Source organism: Hyalella azteca, unplaced genomic scaffold (genome assembly GCF_000764305.2).
Source record: "Hyalella azteca isolate HAZT.00-mixed unplaced genomic scaffold, Hazt_2.0.2 contig16338, whole genome shotgun sequence".
Lineage (NCBI taxonomy): Eukaryota > Metazoa > Arthropoda > Malacostraca > Amphipoda > Hyalellidae > Hyalella > Hyalella azteca.
The window spans coordinates 28,440-50,096 of NW_025946162.1; the positions used below are offsets into that span (position 1 = coordinate 28,440).

General features: G+C 39.3%; 2 protein-coding genes across 2 annotated transcripts in view; one reads left to right on the plus strand and one right to left on the minus strand.

The window, feature by feature from the left end:
* The window catches only part of LOC108673260 (ras GTPase-activating protein-binding protein 2), a 28,812-nt gene extending 22,213 nt beyond the window's left edge, over positions 1-6,599 (plus strand). Inside the window, exons 7-11 of the mRNA XM_018161061.2 lie at positions 280-838; positions 1,099-1,176; positions 1,477-1,666; positions 2,162-2,270; positions 3,494-6,599. Of these exons, the coding sequence (XP_018016550.2) occupies positions 280-838; positions 1,099-1,176; positions 1,477-1,666; positions 2,162-2,270; positions 3,494-3,613 (1,056 nt within the window). The 3' untranslated portion in view covers positions 3,614-6,599. The remainder of the gene's footprint in view (positions 1-279; positions 839-1,098; positions 1,177-1,476; positions 1,667-2,161; positions 2,271-3,493) is intronic.
* A 761-nt stretch (positions 6,600-7,360) lies between these two features.
* Positions 7,361-10,461, minus strand: LOC108673254 (DNA (cytosine-5)-methyltransferase 3C). The gene is made up of 6 exons (XM_047884861.1): positions 10,228-10,461; positions 9,797-9,938; positions 9,421-9,506; positions 8,723-8,787; positions 8,022-8,162; positions 7,361-7,666 (listed from the first exon to the last, which is right to left on the minus strand). Exons 1-6 carry the CDS (start codon positions 10,391-10,393, stop codon positions 7,520-7,522), a joined length of 747 nt encoding a protein of 248 aa, XP_047740817.1. The 5' UTR covers positions 10,394-10,461; the 3' UTR covers positions 7,361-7,519.
* Positions 10,462-21,657: the final 11,196 nt, after the last annotated feature.

Sequence of the window (21,657 nt, forward strand, 5' to 3'; positions counted from 1 at the left end):
AGTGATTTATGTGCGTGTTTGTGATGGCTATTTCCACGGGAAATTATTCATTAATCATTACATTCATAGTTTTCTGAACTTCATAGTTTTAAGATGAACCACTCGACACACCTCATTGGAGCTGCAAAAGTCATGAATATCATTGCAGTCGTTGGTGCATTCTGAAGTGACATCACAGAACGTAGAGTGACAGCACCTCCCACTGTTTTATTCTTCTGCACTACCTACCATTGAAAACGGTAATACGATCATGCAGTTAAAAAGTGCAATATTTTTCAGGTGATTGAAGATGATAGCGAGTGGGGTAATGAGACTGCCAACAGTAAGTGGGAGGATCCTGTGCCAACGCCGCCACGCACGCAGCAGCCCCAGCAGTCAACTCGTGTGCACAACCACCAGCAACAGCAGCAGCAGAGCCGCAGCTCTGCATCCATTGCCCCGACTCCTAAAGTAATGGAGAAGAAAGAAGACCAAGCTCCTCTGTCGTACGCTGCTGCTGCCAACAGCAGTGGTATGCAGCAGCAACCTGCCACTCAGTACCAGCCTCCTCAAACTGCCACACCTGTGGCCGCTCCCACCTCAGTACCTGCACCTACAGTGCCATCCCAACAGACACAATACCAGTCCCGTGGCAGTGAAGGAGTGGCACCTCGACAGAGCAGCCATAGCCGGGATCACCAGGGACCACCTCCGAACCACCACCCTCGAGGGGAACGTGAGCATAACGGAGGATTCCAGAAGCCTGGTCGTGGTGGCCGACCATACCGGCCCCGACCATCAAACTACTCAGAGTCTGGGGACCACATTACTGGTGTTGATGATCACACCAACTCCTCTGGTAAGCATCCTTCCTCTCCTCATCTTTTTCCTGATGCAAAATTTGTCTTTGTTATTAAAAATTGTTAGCAGTACGTTTATAAATTTAAATCTGCCGTTTTGATTAAAAATGGTAATATTTTCGTAAAAGAGAAAATTTTTCATGCGGTATTACTGTTCTGTCTAGATTTAGTGTCACTATTATTGATGCCATCTGGTAAAGAATTTTACAATAAGGTAGCCTTTTTGAATAAAAAATGATCTATTATTCAATGAACACAGAAAGCGGCTATGGGCGCTTTGAGAACAGAAGGCGGGAAGAACAGTCTAGCGTTCCCGACACTCAGCAAGTTTTTGTTGGTGAGTTGCCTCCATTGATGAGGTGTTACATTATATTTAGTCCTTCATGTGACTACTTTGTCTAATATACTCTCATTGCATTCCTTTGAATGATGAATTTTAAATGTTAAATGTGCTATTCCAAATGAGTCTCACGTAGTAGGTATTTTTTTATTTGAATTTGTCTATCTGAAAATTTTGACAATAAATACCACTAAAATATTTTATCATAGATGCTTTTGAATGTCTGTTGTGAATTACTAGTTTGCTTAGTTACTGCAGTAACGGCATCTCAACTAAACACATTTGTTGTTATTTCAGGCAATGTGCCAGCAAACGTGACCAACGATGAGCTGCGGGAAGTTTTTTCCAAGTTTGGCAAGATCTTGGAAGTGCGCATCAACTTTGGCAAGAGTAAAGTGATTCCTGGCGCCGCAACCAACGGCAAGCCCCCAGGACCTGTTCCCAACATCGGCTTCATTACTTTTGAGGATGAAGAATCTGTCAAAAGGTCTGTAGTAATTGTTTAATAGTTTCATGATTTATGACACATCAAATGGTTTCGGATTATACCTTTTTTTAGATTGTATCCTTATGTCTGACCGCAAATTATTCATGACAGATGAGTTTCATATTCCAAATGCATGTGTTGTAAGTAGGTAAATAACGTATTCTACTAATTCATGCAATTGTGATATTTTAGTTAGTGCAACCTCTCTGTTGGGTAATCAAGAAGAAATGTTATCTTGGTTGTGAGTGGACTTTGTCTAATAATCATCAAATTTAACTCAAAATAATGCTGCATTGTGTCATATTAGGTATCTGAAAACGTCATTTAAATTCTTCTACCCCGTCCAACTAAAGTATTTACTTTTTTGAATTTTATCATTTAAGGCAAATAAAATTCTGTCTTGTACATTTAAACTACCGTCTTATAATCCATTGCTACAATTTTTGGAATATTTGATTGGCTTGACTAATGTGCTTACTGTTACCACGCTTGCAGATGCCTGAATGGCCGCCCCATCAAGCTGGGCAGCTCCAACCACCGCCTCAACGTCGAGGAGAAGAAGAACAACCGAACTCGCACAAACATCCGTCCGCCCATGCACCAGGTAACCCTTTCCTTTGGTTCTTGAGAAGTTAGCGTGCTTGTTGCTTATCTCCAAGATTTATGGTCTACGTCTGGGCAATTGGTGCGTGGTTTTCAAATGAGAATCTCTTCAGTAATACCCGCTACACTCGAAATTGTCGTTCTTACCATTAACTTCTTATTGATTTTAGTATAACTAAAGCTGTCGATTAAAAAAGTTTATGTTCACGGTTTTTGAATTTACTATCACAGCCAAAAGCACAGTGTCTAGTTTTTCTGGGCTATCCAAAGCAATATGATTATACAGAATTTGCTTAGTCCGGTCACGCTGACTTTAGTAACATATATCTGTGCATTTCCACAATTATTGATATATACAGGGGTTCGACAAAATAAGGGAAGCTCCTGAGAAACTCACAAAATATATTACATTACATAACAACCTGGAAAAGCCTGGTACTAAGTTATCAACCAAATCTGGATGAACGGCTAAGTTGACCATGAGCTGAGCTTCACGAAAGAACTTGTCTCGAGTGGACTTGAGCCAGGAGCCGGGAGCGAGAGACTGAGTCTCGCACCACTGCTCTGTGCAGATCTTACGATATCTTCAATTTAAATACAATTTCTCACATGGAATAGCGTTAATTTCTATGAACAAGAATTGAGTGTCGAGTTTCAGAGGAAAGTTCTTTTTATGGCCATTTTGAGCATTTAATTGACCCCTAAAAATGATGCTCCTGAAGCTTAATCTGCTCGAAGAAAGGTCAGTTTTGCAGCTTCTGTAATGATCTAGATTGTTTTCAGATGTATGAACATGATTGCACAACCCCAAAGGGTTTTGTAATCATCAATTAGATTTCTGAGCCAATGAACAAACACATCGCACCATTAGAAAACTGAAGTGAAAGTTGCTGGAAAAGGGCCTCTATGCACCTGCACTAAAACCAGACTAGTTGCACTAAATCAGACATTAGCAGCCAAAATGGTCATTTAATACAATATCAATGTACTGAGTGTATTATTTTAAAGTTAAGAATAGTTTAAAGTTATCTTCGTTGAAAAGTTCAAAGCTTTTCCTTAAAAAATAAGGACATTTGGACGTGACCCCAAACTTTTGAACAGTGGTGTAAGTTGGGGATGTGGGAAATTTTGTTCTAATTTTGTTAATTGAAAAGAGGACCTAAAGATATACGATTTCAAGAGTGTGTGTGTGGAATGTGTCACGAGTAAACTATGCATTTGCAGGGCGGTCGCGGCAGCTTTAACCGCATGGATGGTGGCCGCGGTCCAGCTGGTGGACCACGCGGCGGTGGTAGCGGTGGTGGTGGTGGGAGTGGTGGCTTCAATGGCCCCCGGCGATCATAGTGTCGTCGCTTCTTTCCGCATTATAATTATTTCTCCTTTTCATCTGGTTTTGCGTCAATTGAAAAGTCTTACACATGTAACCAGCCATCGTTAAATAGTTCACTATCATTATCAGTTGGAGGCCTATACCATGAGATATTTCTCTGACGACTGCTTTACGCGTTTAGTTGAGCTTACGTCCCTGCATACGGAGAATCTGATGGTTAATTTCATCTTAGTGGCAAGATCTTGTTTGGAAGCTCTTGAAGACTTGGCTTTCATAGAACAGCGCTTGAAGCCCGCGCACACAGAGCTCTAAGTGTTCATACATCCTCGCCTTGTTCCGTGGTAGAGGTCTTCAGATGTTTGCGTGTGTGATGATCAGTTATAGATAATCATTGCACGTTGCTGGCTGTATACCACTTGATCTTCAACCCTTTGTTAGTTTATTTACATCTATCGTCCTTGTAGTTATTTTTGCATTTTCAATTTGTGATTTACAAAGTTGACTATTATTAGGATACTTTCTCACACTGGGCTGTCCCAGGGCGAGGGATCCGAGCTTCGAGTTTGCACTTCTCTTCCTTGGGTGCCTGTACCTTAGGATTCCACAGCTACTTGGAGTAGAATATTACGCTGGGCGCGTTACTATTGTCACGTCACCCGCCTATCCTGACATGGCAAGTCAGGCTGCTGTTGTGAGGGGCATAACTGGGTTTACGTGCTACATAAGAAAGTTAGAGTTTTGTAGCTTGTTTGCAAGATGATTTCAGTGAAATTAAATTAGATGAAGGATTCTCTGAGTGTCCGATTCACGGCTATTTTAGGCTCAGAATACAAGGTAGACATTATTCCAGCCGGTCAGTGTTACGCATTTCTTGCTTCACAGTTTCTCTGCTGGGCATAGCGGCTAATGACGGCTGGCGTTTTGAGTTATCGTTGAAAAACGTTAAAGTGATGAGAATAGAAGCAGCCGTTAGCCACAATGTTGCTAAATGCGCTCACTTAAAACTAGGACACTTCAGGGAGGATTATTATGTTTGTGCAGTCGTGCTTATGTTTTAATAGCTTAAGACTTGCTCATAACTTTTTTGTCTTCATTAACAAGTAGTTTATTATTACCGAGTAATTAATTCATACTCTGTATAAAAATTTGTGCACTTCACTTTGTTTCAGTTGCTTGTATCACGTTTCATGTGTATAAAACTCATCTAGCTGGGAATATCACGCTCCGTTGAGTGTTGCATGTACAAAAATGGAAGCATCACTCAAATGTTAACGTAACGACCAGGAGTTCAATCGACTTGTGCGGTGTCGGAGATAGGTGTGAAGAACGCCATCGTCATCACGTTTGCGTTGTCACGATGAGCGACTACTTGTTTTCTCATTTTTTACCGTATTTTGTAGTATTGATGTCTTTTTCGTTTTCTCCTACTTTAGCTCTCTTTTAGAAGGATTCGTTATGCTGTCTATGGACCGTTTGCATAGAACTAATGAAATGCTTTTATCTCCTTGTCGCGCTCCATCCTTTCGTCAAAGAATACAAATTTTGAAAATTAAATTTATGTTCTTTGCAACTGTTCCATGGTTTATTCTTGAACTTTTGACTAGGTAAGTCTGCTATGCTGTGATAGAGAATTGCGGTATTTGGCGAAAATTCGGATCTCAAGCAGTTGCGGCAACTTCTTTTAAATCATTGTCGACGAACCCTATGTGAGCCTCTTTGAAGAGGTATTTATTTCGGACAAACAGTATGGAACGCGACGCGGTGTTGTGATATTTGTCTCGTGTTCCATGCATACGAGTGATCTAAACGAGGCGACTACGTCTTCGCGAACTTTTTTAGGCGGTGTCAGCGTTTGAACTGACATCTCTTTTTCCCCTGTGTGTTTTTCATTTGTTGTGTACTCTTGAGTTGTAAAAATGTATCACGCCAAGACTCCAAATGGTTTGCTGTGTCGTCAGTCTTTTTTATCATAGCGACGGATAATGCAATTCTTCTTAGATTTTCATTACAATCTTTTGTCTTGACTGATGTATTCTTTGCTATTCTGTGTGTTACGATAAAGCCTAAAACATCGTCCATTCAATGCGATTGTTAACATAAATTGGTTTATTTTAAGTCTTTTCTTGGTTAAAGATCCGTAGAAATACTTTTCTATATAGCTGCTTGGCCAAGATATCGTGTTTCTTTGCCTGTGCTGCATGATATGCTCATTTAAACATACACTCTCGCGCTGTTAGTGTATTTCAAGAGCGGCCTTATTTTGCGTTGACGCTAGTCACTTGCTGTACATTGAACATGCTTAACACCCATACTTGGATCCTCGCTTGCAATTCAGTTGTGCTGCTCACTAAGGTCATTTTATTTTATTAGCACTTAAAGGTTAAGAACGCTTTATTCTGGCCAAGCTGCTCCTGGAATTTGCCGACACGAGCCCCAATTACCAGCGATATTACCTTATTAATGCATTACCAGCTTACACGGCACTTCAATGAATAGTTGAAGTGTCACCATTCTGACATATTTTATCTGCAGTTCTAGCGCTAAACAAACACAACATCTCGCTCTGAAAAGAAATAACTTAATACATTTTTTTACGAGTGATTACATGACCATATATCATTGGTCGGGCAGCTTTTCTACACCAACTACGGAACAAATGTTAATAAATTACTCTTAATTAGCAATAAAACCATTAATTTTTCATCGTCGCACCGTGTGAAACCTTGACATTGACTGTGTTATGCAGACCTTAGAAAGGTTCTCAATACCGGGATTCGTATACGTTTTTCATGTACATCGGCGGTCATCTGGGGCAGCGAATTTAGAAATTCTGTTTTCCAAAGTCGCCGGCATCTCAATAATCAGTGTCGATGAAAGTAGGAGTGCCTTCCGCATACTTGTGGAAGACATCGCCGACGCTCTTCGTGCACTCATTCCATTAGGTTGGAAACTTTGTGTAAACCTTATCAGAAAAGCCAAAAATATATTTAGAAAAAATTATCCGCTCATTATTTTCCTGGTGCACTATCTTCAGAACTTCGAGATTAAAAAGAGAAGTTAATCCCAAGTAGGTCTCCTTAACCTGATAGAAGAAATTCTCGGAGGAGGTATGGTAAATTTTCGAGGCATTTTAATTGCTTTCATTCTTAACTTGCAATTCAGGAAGACGTAAGATTCGAGTTCTTCATGAACTCTTACTGAATTTTGTGTACTTAATGCATTTCCAGTTCCGACATCAGCTTGAAGGAACTTTATTTTTGTCTAAGTACAACAAAACGGCGGCACCGACAGCCGAACTCGATCAGGGTGTGGGTCGGGACAGCAAGGAAGTACGGTTGTTTTAGTAGCAGGTAAAAATAAATTATTAGTCAAAAATTAACATTTACTTAGAAGAAAATTGCAAAAAGAATCTCATACCTTTAAGAATAAATGGACTGGTTACTGCTTACCAAAGTGTATGAAATTAGGTCCAGTCTTCTGGGGCAAAAACAAATTAGCGGACAGTTGATCGGCAGTTAGGATGAGATAGAAAACATTTAATTAATGACTCTAATCTAAGCATCAATAGAGTCTCACTTTGAAAGGGAAGCTAGTAGAATCTAAACGACGGAGTGATATTTCATGACCGACAGTCGATCACTGATCACTCGTAAACATCTATCACATTTGGAACGGGAGTAACAACTTAAGAACTAGTAGATCCTCAGCAGACTTCCTGTTTAAATAAAAACAAAGTAAAATTGCCATACCCTTGAGGCAGGAAACATTGCCTTGAGAGGCTCCAAGATTTCATTGTCCTCCTCTACTGACGAAAGGCAGGAAACATTGCCTTGAGAGGCTCCAAGATTTCCTTGTCCTCCTCTACTGACGAAAGGCAGGAAACATTGCCTTTAGAGGCTCTAAGATATCCTTGTCCTCCTTTACTGACGAAGGGCAGGAAACATTGCCTTGAGAGGCTCTAAGATGCGCAGCATGACGTCCACACTCCAGGCCTTGCCGAGGAGCGCCTGCCGTTGTCGAGGCTGCAGGTTGCCCACGTCTGTGAAGTGCTCAGGGAAGCCGAACACCTACCACGACACGAATATTTTCAAGTGAAGTCAAAAGAACGTTCTAGATTGAGTGTAAAAGTAATTTTTTCAACGGATGATCATTTGGTGGCACACGCACGCATGAATTTGAATATTAAACTCAAAAATTTTAGCCTAACTTGATAATATTCCGTGATAATATTCCATTAAAATCATTCTTCTCTAGCAACTGTTATGCAGCCTATTGAGTTCTCGGCCATGTAAGACTAATATCCGAAGCAAAGATGGGTGCTTACCAATAGTCTCGATCTCTCTTATCCATTCTTATTAACCTTCTCGACCTAGGCTATCCAGAAAAAACCACAAACCGCTATCTCAGGTTAAAAATACTAACCTTTTCGATCTCAGTTATCCAGATGGCGTCGGGGCGACCGCGCATGCGCATGGGGAAGTAATGACCCGCGATGTCGGTGGTGGAGTTCGCTTGTGTCGTCACGCACCTCAGCTCCGTCACTTGCGCCTCCCGGTCAAACACCTGTGTAGAAAAACGCATTATTTTAAGATAATAAAACTGTTAAGATATGGAAAATATTAAGTTTTGGAAGGCGAGCCAATATAGTTTGATTGGATTTTATATGCCTAGGACATATACGACGTGAAAGGAGATACGATTTCCGCGACGCATTACAAGTTATAAATTTTTGAAATAAAATTAAACTCGAGGTCGAGGAGAAAATTCGAAATGAATCAATGAATCTGAGCTTCGAAATGCATCAGCAAGGCGATTTTTCTACTAAATAAGCAGTAAAACTTGTATATTTAACCGAATGAAATCATACGTTTCATTCTGATTTGTAATCAAAATATTTAATCTTGAATCAATATTTGGTATTCGAATCTCGAAATTTGAGTTGAACGGGAATTGATATTTTCCGAATAGATATAACACAATAGATTTCCCATCATTGAATCGAAAAATCAAATTTTCAGGAAAAAAATTAACTCCATGTTATTAATTTTAATTTGATTTGTAATCAATTTAGAATATTTTTTAATTCAAGCAAAATCTTGTAAGATGTATTTTTAAAGACGCGCCTGTTCGACGAAATCTTGCAGCCTCGTCTGAGTCGTCGTCCTCAGGCCGCTCAGGTCGTGCAAGTCTGCACACAAGAAGCGATCACGTCAGACAAAATCAATTATAAACTCTGTTGTGTTTGGTGTCGTAAATCAGAACAAAGCCTATAAATATATTAATTATCAAATGCGAAATAAATATATTTAAAAAATGAAGTTTTATCAATAATAAATGCTACATCTTTTCATTATACATACTTTCTCCATTTATTCACAGTTTTTAATTACAGCAAACACGCGCCATAAACCAAGTTGAAGTCACCCTTGAAACAGTTGGATGTGCACTGCAACTATGTTGAAGGGAGCAAAAAACAAAGTTGGATGCAAATAGAAACAAAGATAGATATCTAGAAACAATGATATAGAAAAACAAAGACAGATACCGAGAAACACAGACATATACAGAGAACAAAGATAAATAATGAATAAACAAACACCACACACGCCACCAGCTGAGCGATACTCACGACACACGCTGGGTCAATATAAAGAGGAACACAGAAGAAACGGAGAACAAAGACAAATAATGAAGAAACGAACACATATATAGAGGAAAACAGAGAACAAAGATGAATAATGAAGAAACAAACACAGATACAGAGGAACCAAGACAGAAACAGAAGAACAAAGACAGGTACAAGCCGCCATTGCTTCTTCACCAGGAATGTTGCCCCAGAACAAGCGTGTGCGGCTCATGGGTGTGAACGCCCTGGCGTCCACGGCCGTCGGCTCTGAATGCAGATGCCTGTCAACGGAGTTGTAGGAATGCAATAAGGCATTTATTACGCATTGAAAAGTTGATAATAATAAAAAAGTTGATAATAATAATAATAACATATTTCAAGTACATGCGTAAGTGGTGTAGTCAAAGATACTACTAGTTGGCTATTCAAACAGCTTTTCAGATCTTCCCAGCGCAAATCTTGCCTGTCTTAGGATGATCTTCGTATAATCTTGCTCAGATTATCTGCATTAATTACAGCCACACATGAGCATCAATAAATTAATTGTGTTGACTCACTACAGTTGACTCACTTGCTAATGGTGTTCCTGTACTCAGTCGGCATGGATGCGACGTTTTCAAAGAGCCACAAGAGCGGATGTTTTTTATTAGCGCGAGCAACGCTCTTTAAAATACGCACGAATTCGAAGAAAAGAATGCCAGTGCCAGACGGGTCTGCGGGACATATATAACATTCATATTAAGTTAATGGCTTGTGAACGAAAAAACTTAAATTAATTAGCAATTGGCAGCGCAATGAGATTATAGCGAGATTTTCAGAACAATAGATCACCAACGATAAGAGCGTGTACAGAATAAATAAAGTGCTAAACTATGGTTTCATACTGCTCGTTTAATATCCTTTTTGAATGATAAATAAATTTCAATGCACAACGCATATCAAGTAGGAAATGTAAACTGAATCATTATTGGAAAGTAGAAAATTTCAAGTGGGATACTTCACCAAACAGGCCCTTCCTCTTGGGGTTGACGATGCTGAGGTCGGAGCAGGGGGAGCCTCCTAGGACGAGGTCTATAGGGGCAATGGCAGCGATCTGGTCATCCGTGACGTGCCTCACGTCGCCCAGCCTCGTGACGCGACCATGGAAGTGCTTCTCAGACACCGTCATGGCGGCCTCGTCCACCTCCGACGCGAAGTACACGTCCACCTTCACGCCTAAGAGGTCCAGGCAGTAGAGGCCTGCGATCCCCGACAACAATACATATGAAACGTCCTCACCAGCCGTAGTGGAATATAAGTAGAAGACTGAAGTAATAGACTGACTGAAGACTAGAAGACTGAAGTAATAGACTGACTGAAAACTAGAAGAAAGAAGTAATAAAAAAATTTTGCGAGTTCTTAACTCAGTCAGCCAATCACTGACGACGTTTCAGGCCAAAGCCATTCCTTCACAGATGAGATACCGGCTTACTGATGCCGATACGTGTACTTGGGACAGTACTACAGGAATAGTTGGTTTGAAGTAAAGATAAATTTTGTTTGATTGTAAGAAATAAAAAAGAAGATTATAAATAAAAAAAACATTTGAGAGATGTATTAAAATATGAACGGGAAAAACCTAATAATAAAATACACTGCCACCTTCACTCTTGATTCAGACTGAGTCATAACTGTTCGTTTCCCTAAGTTACGAGGTTAAAAACCCAGCTAGCTGTAAAAATCCTGTGATGGATTGAATCACTGACAAGGAAGACATGACCTAATCTTTAAAACTGAAAAAATTACTTATTTTATTATTAGACAATTGTCATTATGTAAGTAATCCTTTATAGCAGAAATTGAACGCTCTATTATGCAACGTACGTCAAGGCAGTCAAAAAAATGAGTCAACATCAACAATCAAACGACCGTTTTAGTAAAGGAACCAAAAATATGAATTAGGACAGAAATTCAGGGATAATTAGAGTAATTGTACTGAACGATTAATCCCTTATGAATCCAACACAGCAACGACACTCACGTTGTCCCGCCCAAGCTCCGCCAACACGACGACCAGAGCTTCCTGTGGCAGGTCAGAGAGTCTACATTAGTTCTATGTTTCTAAGATGATGATGGCACAATATATATTGATTTATTGTATTTTAATGATATGAGATGCTCTGAATTTTGACACGTCTTGCACTGGGTGTACACGCCCCCGTGACTATTGACACACCTTACACGGGGTGCACACGCCCCCGTGACTATTGACACACCTTACACGGGGTGCACACGCCCCGTGACTGTGACACACCTTACACGGGGTGCACACGCCCCCGTGGAAGACAGGGTGCGTGTCAGTGACAGAACACGCGACGCTCGCACACGCGATGCACACGTCGTCCACACGCCTCTTGAGCGCCCGCACCTCGCGCAGCTGCTCGGCTGCCAGATATAATTATAACATTTAATAATGTATAAATTATTTAATTTATACATCATTAAACATTAACATTTAATGATGTATAAATTATTATCATGTAAAAGTGAATAATATGCGTTTAAAAATTACTTTTTAAAGACAACACTTCCAAAGAATCCAGTGTCTCCAATCTTACAAATGTACAATGAATTTCTCATTTAATTTTCAAATTAAAAAATTAGTTTTTCAATTTTTTTTAATATATAAATTTTTTAATATATAATTTTTTTCAAANGCCTTGAAAGAGAATTGAACGCTTGAACCTTCCCTTATTGTTTTATGCATCACGAGTGAAAAAAGAATATCATTTGAAGTAAAAATCCCAACCAATAATCAATGCAATGGTTAATGTTATCGTACTTTGGATACGTAGTGATCGCCAAACCAGAATATCCAAACAGCATCCACGTCAGGCGGCGGCACATAACACCAGTCGCAAGATATGATGATACCTGCGAGATACTGGGGGTATTAGTAATGATACTTGGATACTGTTGAGGGTATCTACAAGCTAATGGGATATCACAGATGATACATGAATACTGATGATAATACCTATAAGATACCAGGCTATCATTTATGATACTTGGATACTGATGATGATACTTGGATACTGATGATGATACACGAAGATCACTGGATGGCAATGACGCTGAAAGCATCATCGGCTAAGAGCCCTCTAATTGGCTGACGTCCTGTGGTGCTACTAGGGCTACTAATGAGGTTGTGTTGTGTAAGAGTATGCGCATTTCAGTGCATTCGTATATTATAAAAACCCGCTAGCTAGACACAATATTTGTTTTGAAGAATTGCATACAAGTATAGATTTGATTCGATTATGTAAAAAATACATTAGTTCAGTTTTGACTCTGAAATGTACAACAGATATTTTTTAAAGAATATTATTTACAGAATCCCCCACGTCTTTAATTACACAAATACATAAAATGCATAGATAATCAACAATTGGGCTAGATTCAATGATAACTTTGCACGACAACTTCATTAGTAATGACGTCACCAGGCCAGCGCGGGTAGCCCGCTAGCTTGCCCCACACCAGCCGCCCGTACTGCGCCCCCGACACGGCGCTCGCACGACGCCACGGCTTTTGATGCGTAAATATAAGAGATTAAAGATGAACTTGCTTGAAAAATATTATTACGAGAACATTAATAAATTCAATAAGAATATTACTTTTTTATAAATCAAAGTGAGTATTAAAAACATGGTTCAGTAGACAGTAGGCAGTATCGACTCGCCGGAAAAAGGAATAAAAATTGCGCGGAATAATACTTAGTTGATGTTCTTCGGTCTCAATTTCGCGAAAAAAAAAGTTTCATAGTATGTAGAATTTGTTCTACATTAGGTTAATCTCAAAGCAGTTTAGTAATGTTGAACTTACACAAGTGGGTTGCGACGTCACAAACTTTGTAGTAGTAGAATTTTCTACGTAAAGTTTCCTATAGTCGCGCTGGAGACACTTGAGTGACACACCATCACGTACGGCTTGATGAGACCCTAGCAGCTTAAAGCAATTCATCCACTCATCTCTGGATTCATCTTCGCTGCATTCACCTGTAACGACGTGAAATTGTAAAAAAATATGACTCAGTACGCACTGCAGTGAGTGACAGAAAGCGCATTTTCTCGTCCGTCCGTCCGTGAAGTCACGGAAAGGCAGACAGACAGACAGACGGACATGACGAGCACAATAGCACCTTTTTCCATAAATGAGAAAATGCGCTAATAACAAACCCGAAACACTGCTCCTATTCTTCATAAAATATTTATAGAACAGAAAGGTATGATCTTGCAGCAGCGATAATTCTGTGTAAACATGTGGCTAGGATGCCATGAATCAAGTCACGAAAAGTTCAAGAATCGGCAACAGGCCATGGGCCTATTTCTTCAGTGCCGACACTTCCATTCTATTCTATTCTATGACTGTTCCTTTCCCTGAGTTACGATGTTCAAAACCCAGCTAGATGTGAAAATCCTGTGATGGCTTGAATCACAGACAAGGAAGACATGACCTAATACTCAAAACCGAAAAAAATATTTCTTATATTAGTATTAGACAATTGTCATTATCTAATCCCATATAGCAGAAATTAAACGTTCTATTATGCAACGTACGTCAAGGAAGACAAAAAAAAATTGTGAACATCAACAATCAAACGACGGTTATAGTAAAGGAACCATAAAAATAAATTGAGACAGAAATTCAGCGATAATTAAAGTAATTGAACTGAACGATTAATCTTGTATGGATCCAACACAGCAATGACACTCACGTTGTCCCGCCCAAGCTCCGCCAGCACGACGACCAGAGCTTCCTGTGGCAGGTCAAAAAGTCAGTGAGGAAGTGTAGTGTCCTCATCATGTAAATAATAATCATGTAATAGTTAAATAAAAAACGTAAAAAACACGTTTTCTTAACGGACAAAAAAGAAACATTAACTTTTTCAGTGAATTATCCTAAATTTCATTCTTGACCTAAAATGAAGTCTAAAGTTTATTTTTTCAAATCTTATGCTGAGAAAATATTAGTTCTATGTTTCTAAGATGATGATGGCACAATATATATTGATTTATTGTATTTTAATGATATGAGATGCTCTGAATTTTGACACACCTTACACGGGGTGCACACGCCCCCGTGGAAGACAGGGTGCGTGTCAGTGACAGAACACGCGACGCTCGCACACGCGATGCACACGTCGTCCACACGCCTCTTGAGCGCCCGCACCTCGCGCAGCTGCTCGGCTGCCAGATATAATTATAACATTTAATAATGTATAAATTATTTAATTTATACATCATTAAACATTAACATTTAATGATGTATAAATTATTATCATGTAAAAGTGAATAATATGCGTTTAAAAATTACTTTTTAAAGACAACACTTCAAAAGAGGCCAGTTTCTCTGATGTTACACATGTAGAGTGAATTTCTCATTTTATTTTTAAATATTAAAAAAAATTAAAAATTTTCAGTATAAAAAGGAATTTTGAAAGTGGACTACTTGCAAGGATGAAGTGCTACATTGTAATGCAAGTACACAATTAATTTTCTTTACATTTTGCTGCTGGGACTGGATTGCATCCGTGTACTATGTCCTAATTTGAATCACTCTAATACGCCGGCAGGATGAGAGCCTATGCTCAAATCACAGCGCGAATTTCTACAATTACTTCCGAATTCCAAGCATGTGGATCGTATCAATACAAATTCAAAGCAGCATCCAGTCACATTCAAGAAATCTGAATTGCCAACTCTTGTTCACGGCATACATAAAAGTGATCAACATACATTAACAAAATATACATTTAACTACATATGTACTATATAATTTAAAGTACAATATGACAAACCTTTTTCAATCCAATCTGGCCCAGGTAGCCTCTCCTCGTCAGAAGTATCCTCGTCAGCATTAGGAACCTCTTCGTCGTCGTCCGTGGTGAGCGCTGCCGCTGACGAAGGCGAAGATGCACGGCGGCGTCGCAAGCTGTAGAGACGTGCGAGGTGACGACGTACGAATGGCGAGACCACGCACTCTGTCATGAACAATAATAACGTTGAACATAACAAGACAATAGTTTTAACCTTCAAATAATATACCAATTCCATTCATCTTAATCTGAGATTTCATCTTTTCATTTCCCGTATTCCCGCTGGTCCGATTAATTCACTGCACGGCTCAATTCATTGAGTACACCGGAACTCCCAATTTTACTGAATTAAACTATTTGTGATGACCAAAATTATTTGGTTACTTTCGTTTTTTTTGGTGTTAGAATTGCAAGATACAAACCGCTATCGTGCGTTACATGCAAGCAACATCAGGCACCCGATCGGTTCCGCAGGAGGAGGCGTTTAGTTTGAGCGCAGTAAGGTTCATCACCAGCGTAGGTGAAGCTCCCTTCAACATGAGAACCAAATGAGCGTAGAATTAAACCGCCAGTGAGTATAATGTACCAGGTCATAGTACCAAATGAGGCAAGTAAGTACCCGTATGTCCATGTTCTAACGTGCGGTTAGACCCAGGGCACCAGTTACCAGAAGTAACTAGGGCAAAATAAACTATCGAAGCGACATCACCAAGTACCGAAGCCAAATGGTAAAACCAGGTACCAGGGAAAGTACTAGCCAGTACCATCTCCAAATACCAGCACAATCTCCAGCTCCAGGCACAAGTATTCAATACCATCGTCAAGTACCGGGGAGCTGAGGCAGGGTGTCCACTGCTGACGAAGCTCTGCGGTGGGTCGCTTCCCCACGCGCCCACTCCACGAGGTCCTCGGGGCTGTCGTTGAGGCGATGCATGGCGCCCGTCTGATAGCAGCGCTCCTGCTCGCTCAAGATCAGATTAATGAATAATCACAGATAACTATAACAATATGACCGTCGTTTGAATAAACCAATTGATTATTTCATAAGTTGAACCATTATTTATAATATAATTGAGCAGCTCATTGTAATTATGATGAATATTTCAAGAGGAGCGCTGACCCTGATGGCCTCCAGCAGCGCCTGCTGCAGGAGGGATCCGCGCTGCACGGCGGCGCCTCTATTGAAGTCCTCGGCGAAGTCCGTCACGGCCACCAACTTCACCTTAGGCAGACCAAGGCATGGGCAAACTTTCTCATCACTCTGTTAGGGTAGTGAGCCCACAGCAACTCATATTCAGTTCCAAAATTTATCAGTAGTTACCTAATGCAAACCAAAATTTCAAATTTGGAAAACAATTTACGCAGAAAAAAATAAAATCTATGCGACAGCCTTGAAAGAGAATTGAACGCTTGAACCTTCCCTTATTGTTTTATGCATCACGAGTGAAAAAAGAATATCATTTGAAGTAAAAATCCCAACCAATAATCAATGCAATGGTTAATGTTATCGTACTTTGGATACGTAGTGGTCGCCAAACCAGAATATCCAAACTGCATCCACGTCAGGCTGCGGCACATAGCACCAGTCGCACGATATGATGATACCTGCGAGATACTGGGGGTATTAGTAATGATACTTGGATACTGTTGAGGGCATCTGAAAGTTAACGGCATATCACTGATGATACATAATGTAAGAGTAGGCGCATTTCAGTGCATTTGTATATTATAAAATCCCACTAGCTAGACACAATATTTGTTTTGAAGAATTGCATACAAGTATATATTTGATTAGATTATTAACAAAACATATTACTTCAGTTATGACTCTGAAATGTGCAACAGATATTTTTTTAAGAATATTATTAATGCAATCCCCCACGTCTTTAATAACACCAATACATAGATAATCAGAAAATCAACAACTGGACTAGAATCAATGATAACTTTGCACGACAACATTAGTAATGACGTCACCAGGCCAGCGCGGGTAGCCCGCTAGCTTGCCCCACACGAGCCGCCCGTACTGCGCCCCCGACAAGGCGCTCGCACGACGCCACGGCTGTTGATGTGAAGTATAGGAAAACCAAGATGATAGTGATTAAAAAAAAAATATCACGAGGATATAAATAAATTATTTGAAGATATTCAAGAGGTATACTATTTTTTTATAAATCAAAGAGAGTATTGAAAATACAAGGTTAGGTAGGCAGTAGGAAGTATTGCCTCGCCGGCAAAATAAATAAAAATTGAACGGAATAATACTTTATTCTTCTGGAGTGTTTTATATATTTGTACAAAATACTTGTTATGTGCCTTAAAACGATCTTCATGGCAAGTTATTGCAATCTAAAATCAAGAGTAGGTACCGGTATAAGTGAAAAAATTAGTTTTTATATGGAAGTTGATGTTCTTTCCATCTCAATTTTGCGAAAAAAAATGTTTCATAATAAGTTTTTGTAGAATTTGTTCTACATGAGGTTAATCTCAAAGTAGTTTAGTAATGTCGGACTAACACAAGTGGGTTGCGACGTCACAAATTTTGTAGTAGTAGATGATTCTACGTAATGTTTGCTGTAGTCGCGCTGGAGACACTTGAGTGGCACACCATCACGCACGGTCTTGTGAGACCCTAGCAACTTAAAGCAATTCATCCACTCATCATTGGATTCATCTTCGCTGCACTCATCTGTAATGACGTGAAATTGTAAAACATAACAAACCCAAAACACTGCTCCTATTCTTCATAAAATAGTTATAGAACAGAATGGTATGATCTTGTAGCAGCGATAATTCTGTGTAAACATGTGGCTAGGATGCCTGTGCGCAAGGTAGGCGATAAGAAGAAATCACCGTAAATAAAAAAAGTAACACTCATGTAACTGATTAATGGTGAATAACGATTAAATTACTAAATAAAATTTGCTAACACTATTGTAACGTGATAATAATTAGCTACGCTTATGGACCTAATGTTTAGTTACGTATATAATATGGTCCTCACCAGTCTCCTTCGATGCTCCGCGGAGCCTTCTCACCCGACGTGTTCGTAAGCGTCGGCTCGTGGCCGTCCTATTGCCTTGCTTGTCTCTGCCCAGGGCGCCGCCGGGGGCCGATGCTGAATTAAATATGATGAGGTTACTTTACTTTACTTCGACCCGTAGTGAAAGTGACGTGGCATATTTCTTGTATAAAATTAATGGGAATATACCAGAATTCGGACATTAGACTTAGAAAAAGTTAGGTCCACTTCGGTCAAGTTCCTTTAATGTTAAATATAAAGAAAAAAAAGAACCTGGCTATCTTGACCAAACCACAGATTCTAAGAAGATAGAAAACCTACGTTTTTAAAACACTTAGCTAGTCTAATGTGCGTTTTAAGAAGAAAAGAAACCTCGCGTGTCTTGAGAAGGGAATTTTGTATAAACCTCGTGGGACCTATTGGTAACAGGTTTATTTTAGGGAACGTTTTGCACGACCAGGTAATGTTAGAACTAGTAAAAGCTTTACGTCGACCCATGGTAGAACTAGTACAAGCTTTACTTCGACCCATAGTTGAACTAATACTAGGTTCACGTATTTAAAGCATTACTTCAACCGTGACTTCGATCGGCCAATGGCAGAAGTGAAATTACCTTCAACGTAAAGCAATGCTTAAAAAATATAACTCAGTATTCACTGCAGTGAGTGACAGAGAGCGCATTTTCTCATCGACGAAAACGTGGGGGGGTTGGTCATGTATCACCCTATGAGGGCTAAATGAAGAACTGGGGTATAAAATAATATTCAAGGGTGAATTAAGTTGAGAATTACACTAAGCTAAATACATCAATGATGACAATATTTGCGTGGCAATCTTACTGTGACATGTTAAGTTGTGTAGTTTTATGAATAAGTTTGAGTTGAACTGAGGTAAAACTTACGATCGTCGTAGGAGTTTTTGTTCCCCCCAGGTTTGCCTGCGGGGCGCAACTGTGCCGCCATCCTGGCCATGACCTGCGTCAGGAAGGCGGACGCCGGACAAGGGCGTTCATCTGTTGCAGATGCAGAGAAAGATATTAGGTTTAGTTTAATCAATAGCTAAAATTAACAATTGGTATGGAATTAATAGCTAAAATCAGAAAATCAACGATTGGCATGGAAGAAATTGGTGTCAGTATAAATAATAACTTAAATTAAAAATTTGAATCGATAAAAATTTGTTATTTTTAAACAATTAGTTTATTTAAAATAGAATTTTAGTTTCGAATTAATTTTTTATACCTCAAACGATACATCAATCGTGAATGTAACCAAAATCAATTATTGAGCTTCGGTGAACATATATGAGAAAAATTCAATTAATTACAAACTAAGATGTACTGCAAATAAATACAATAAATAAGATTATTTAGATAACAAGAAAGTCCGGCATGAATATCAATGCAGTTAAATTTCTTTGCTTCTTTCCTGACGCTGTTTCCGTATGAATTTTAGAACTAATACAAGACGGAAAATTATAATAGCGAAAATAATACTAATGGTAGGTAATGATAACAATAATAAATATAATAGTAATAGTAGCAATATCAATAATAGCTATGCTAATAGAAAGAATAATAGGTCCACCATCTACTGCAGAGACGCTGAAGCGACGACGTCTGAAGAACACCACGCCCTGGGAGTGCTGGGGTGGCAGGGAGGCGCTCAGGCCGGTCCTGTGGCACCACTCCTGCGGGGGGAGGAGGCTTGAGGGATTAAAAACTATGTCGACATATCATAGGAATATTATCAGTCGAATAATATGACAAATATTATTATTCCTCACTAACAATGTAATTGATGAATAATTAAGATACCTGCATTTGGTTCTCCAAACAAACGAAAAACAACGAAACGCTTCCTATGAAGATTATGTGAATTTGGTTTTTCAATGTCTTCGCTATTGAACATTCAGATTATGCTTAAAAATCCATTCACTACTATGAGCCACGCACCCGAATCGCTTGCGTCACGGCTCTGAGAAACAAGCCAGGCGCGTCGCTGCTGTAGTGGTCGTCGAAACTCTCGACGAAATCCTGCAGCAGCTGCCGGGTCACCTGATCACAGGACAACAGTCAACAGCCAGTATAACTAGGAAATATAAGGCAAGTGTATGGTTACAGGACCGAGAGAGAAATGCGTCATGTACTTAATGGTTTGAAGATTAGAACAATTTTTTAAATACTTGCATGCCATAACAACACGAGGGAGTGTTTACCTTTTGACAGTAAATTGCATCTTTTTAACCGTTGGCACAAAAATACATATTGAAATTCAGATAGAGAAAATGCATGAAACAAATACGATTTCTCTTAGAAATTTGATTACAATTTATGTGAGTTAGTAAAGGTTTGTAATAATTTGATTAATTTCGTTACTTTTACCAACCTTCGATACGAGTAAATCCCCAAACCAGAGCACCCACGTGTCACTGGGACGGCAGCCGGCAGCGGAGGCATCTGCTATCACAACCTCGACGGCTGAACAGGGCAAGAAAATCAGCTACTAAACACTTTGATTTATGAAAGGCATTTAGAATTATCACAAAGGAAACAAGTTATAGTTATATAATTACAGTTACTTCTTTCAATTCATAGAGAGAAATTACAAATAAATCATTTCCGTATAAATATTTGCTAGTAGCATGTTTATCGACGATTGTCCGCCAGTGTCTGACAATATCGTTTTGTCGGCTTCTGTTTCGATTGACAAAACTGCGAGCGCAGATGTTGAATGCAAGCTATACGCCCAATAAATGTAAAAAATAATTTACATGCTTTATAGTTTGCGAAGGTAACATTTCTCGTCGAACATCTATCTATAGGGATTGCATCTTAATTGGCGTTAAAACGAGCTAATACGTAAGAAGATACAAGATAATAATACCTAATTAGCAGAATGATTAATATCTCACAATGAGAGACGAACCTGGCCAGTGACGATGACCCTTGAGCTTTGCCCACACAAGGCGACCGGGACGATAGCGTTCTGACATCGTCACGAAAACCTAAGATGAATTGTTACTGCAAGCGAAAACTTATTCGAGCAAGCTATAAATAAAACTTCGTGATAAATATGAAAATCACTCTACAGGTCGACGCTGCGTTGGATTCTCGACGTCACATTGTGGTGGCAAAACAACAAAATTGTAAGTAAAAAATTCGACGTAAATTCCGTATACTTCTATCGATTGCAGACAGGCTGATCGTTACCATTTGTTTCCATGAAAAATTTTCGGTCGGACTAGATCAAATCAGCCCCACTGGGTCTATAAATATATCCGTGGAAATAAATAATATTTTAGTAAAAATTTTAATGCATAACAATGATGAAGTCATGGTTGATTAAACAGTCTTCACCAGCAGCGACACGACTACTACACTGGAAGGCTAAGTTAGGTCAGGCACTCAATTCTCAAAATAAAGATTCGAATCGACGACATAAGTTTTTCCCATTGCACATCCAATCTCAGAACTCATAGTTAAAAAAACAAATAACACAGTTATACAAGGCCATTTTTATGTCAAGAATGTTTTATTATCTTCATTGCATCG

Excerpts from the sequence above, each read along its gene's own strand:
- LOC108673254 (XM_047884861.1), bottom strand. The coding sequence starts at position 10,393 with ATGACGGTGTCTGAGAAGCACTTCCATGGTCGCGTCACGAGGCTGGGC. Across the intron at positions 8,163-8,722 it reads TGCAAGATTTCGTCGAACAG|GTGTTTGACCGGGAGGCGCA; the intron begins GCGCGTCTTTAA and ends TTTTCTACACAG. Across the intron at positions 7,667-8,021 it reads GGATAACTGAGATCGAAAAG|GTGTTCGGCTTCCCTGAGCA; the intron begins GTTAGTATTTTT and ends GTGTCGTGGTAG.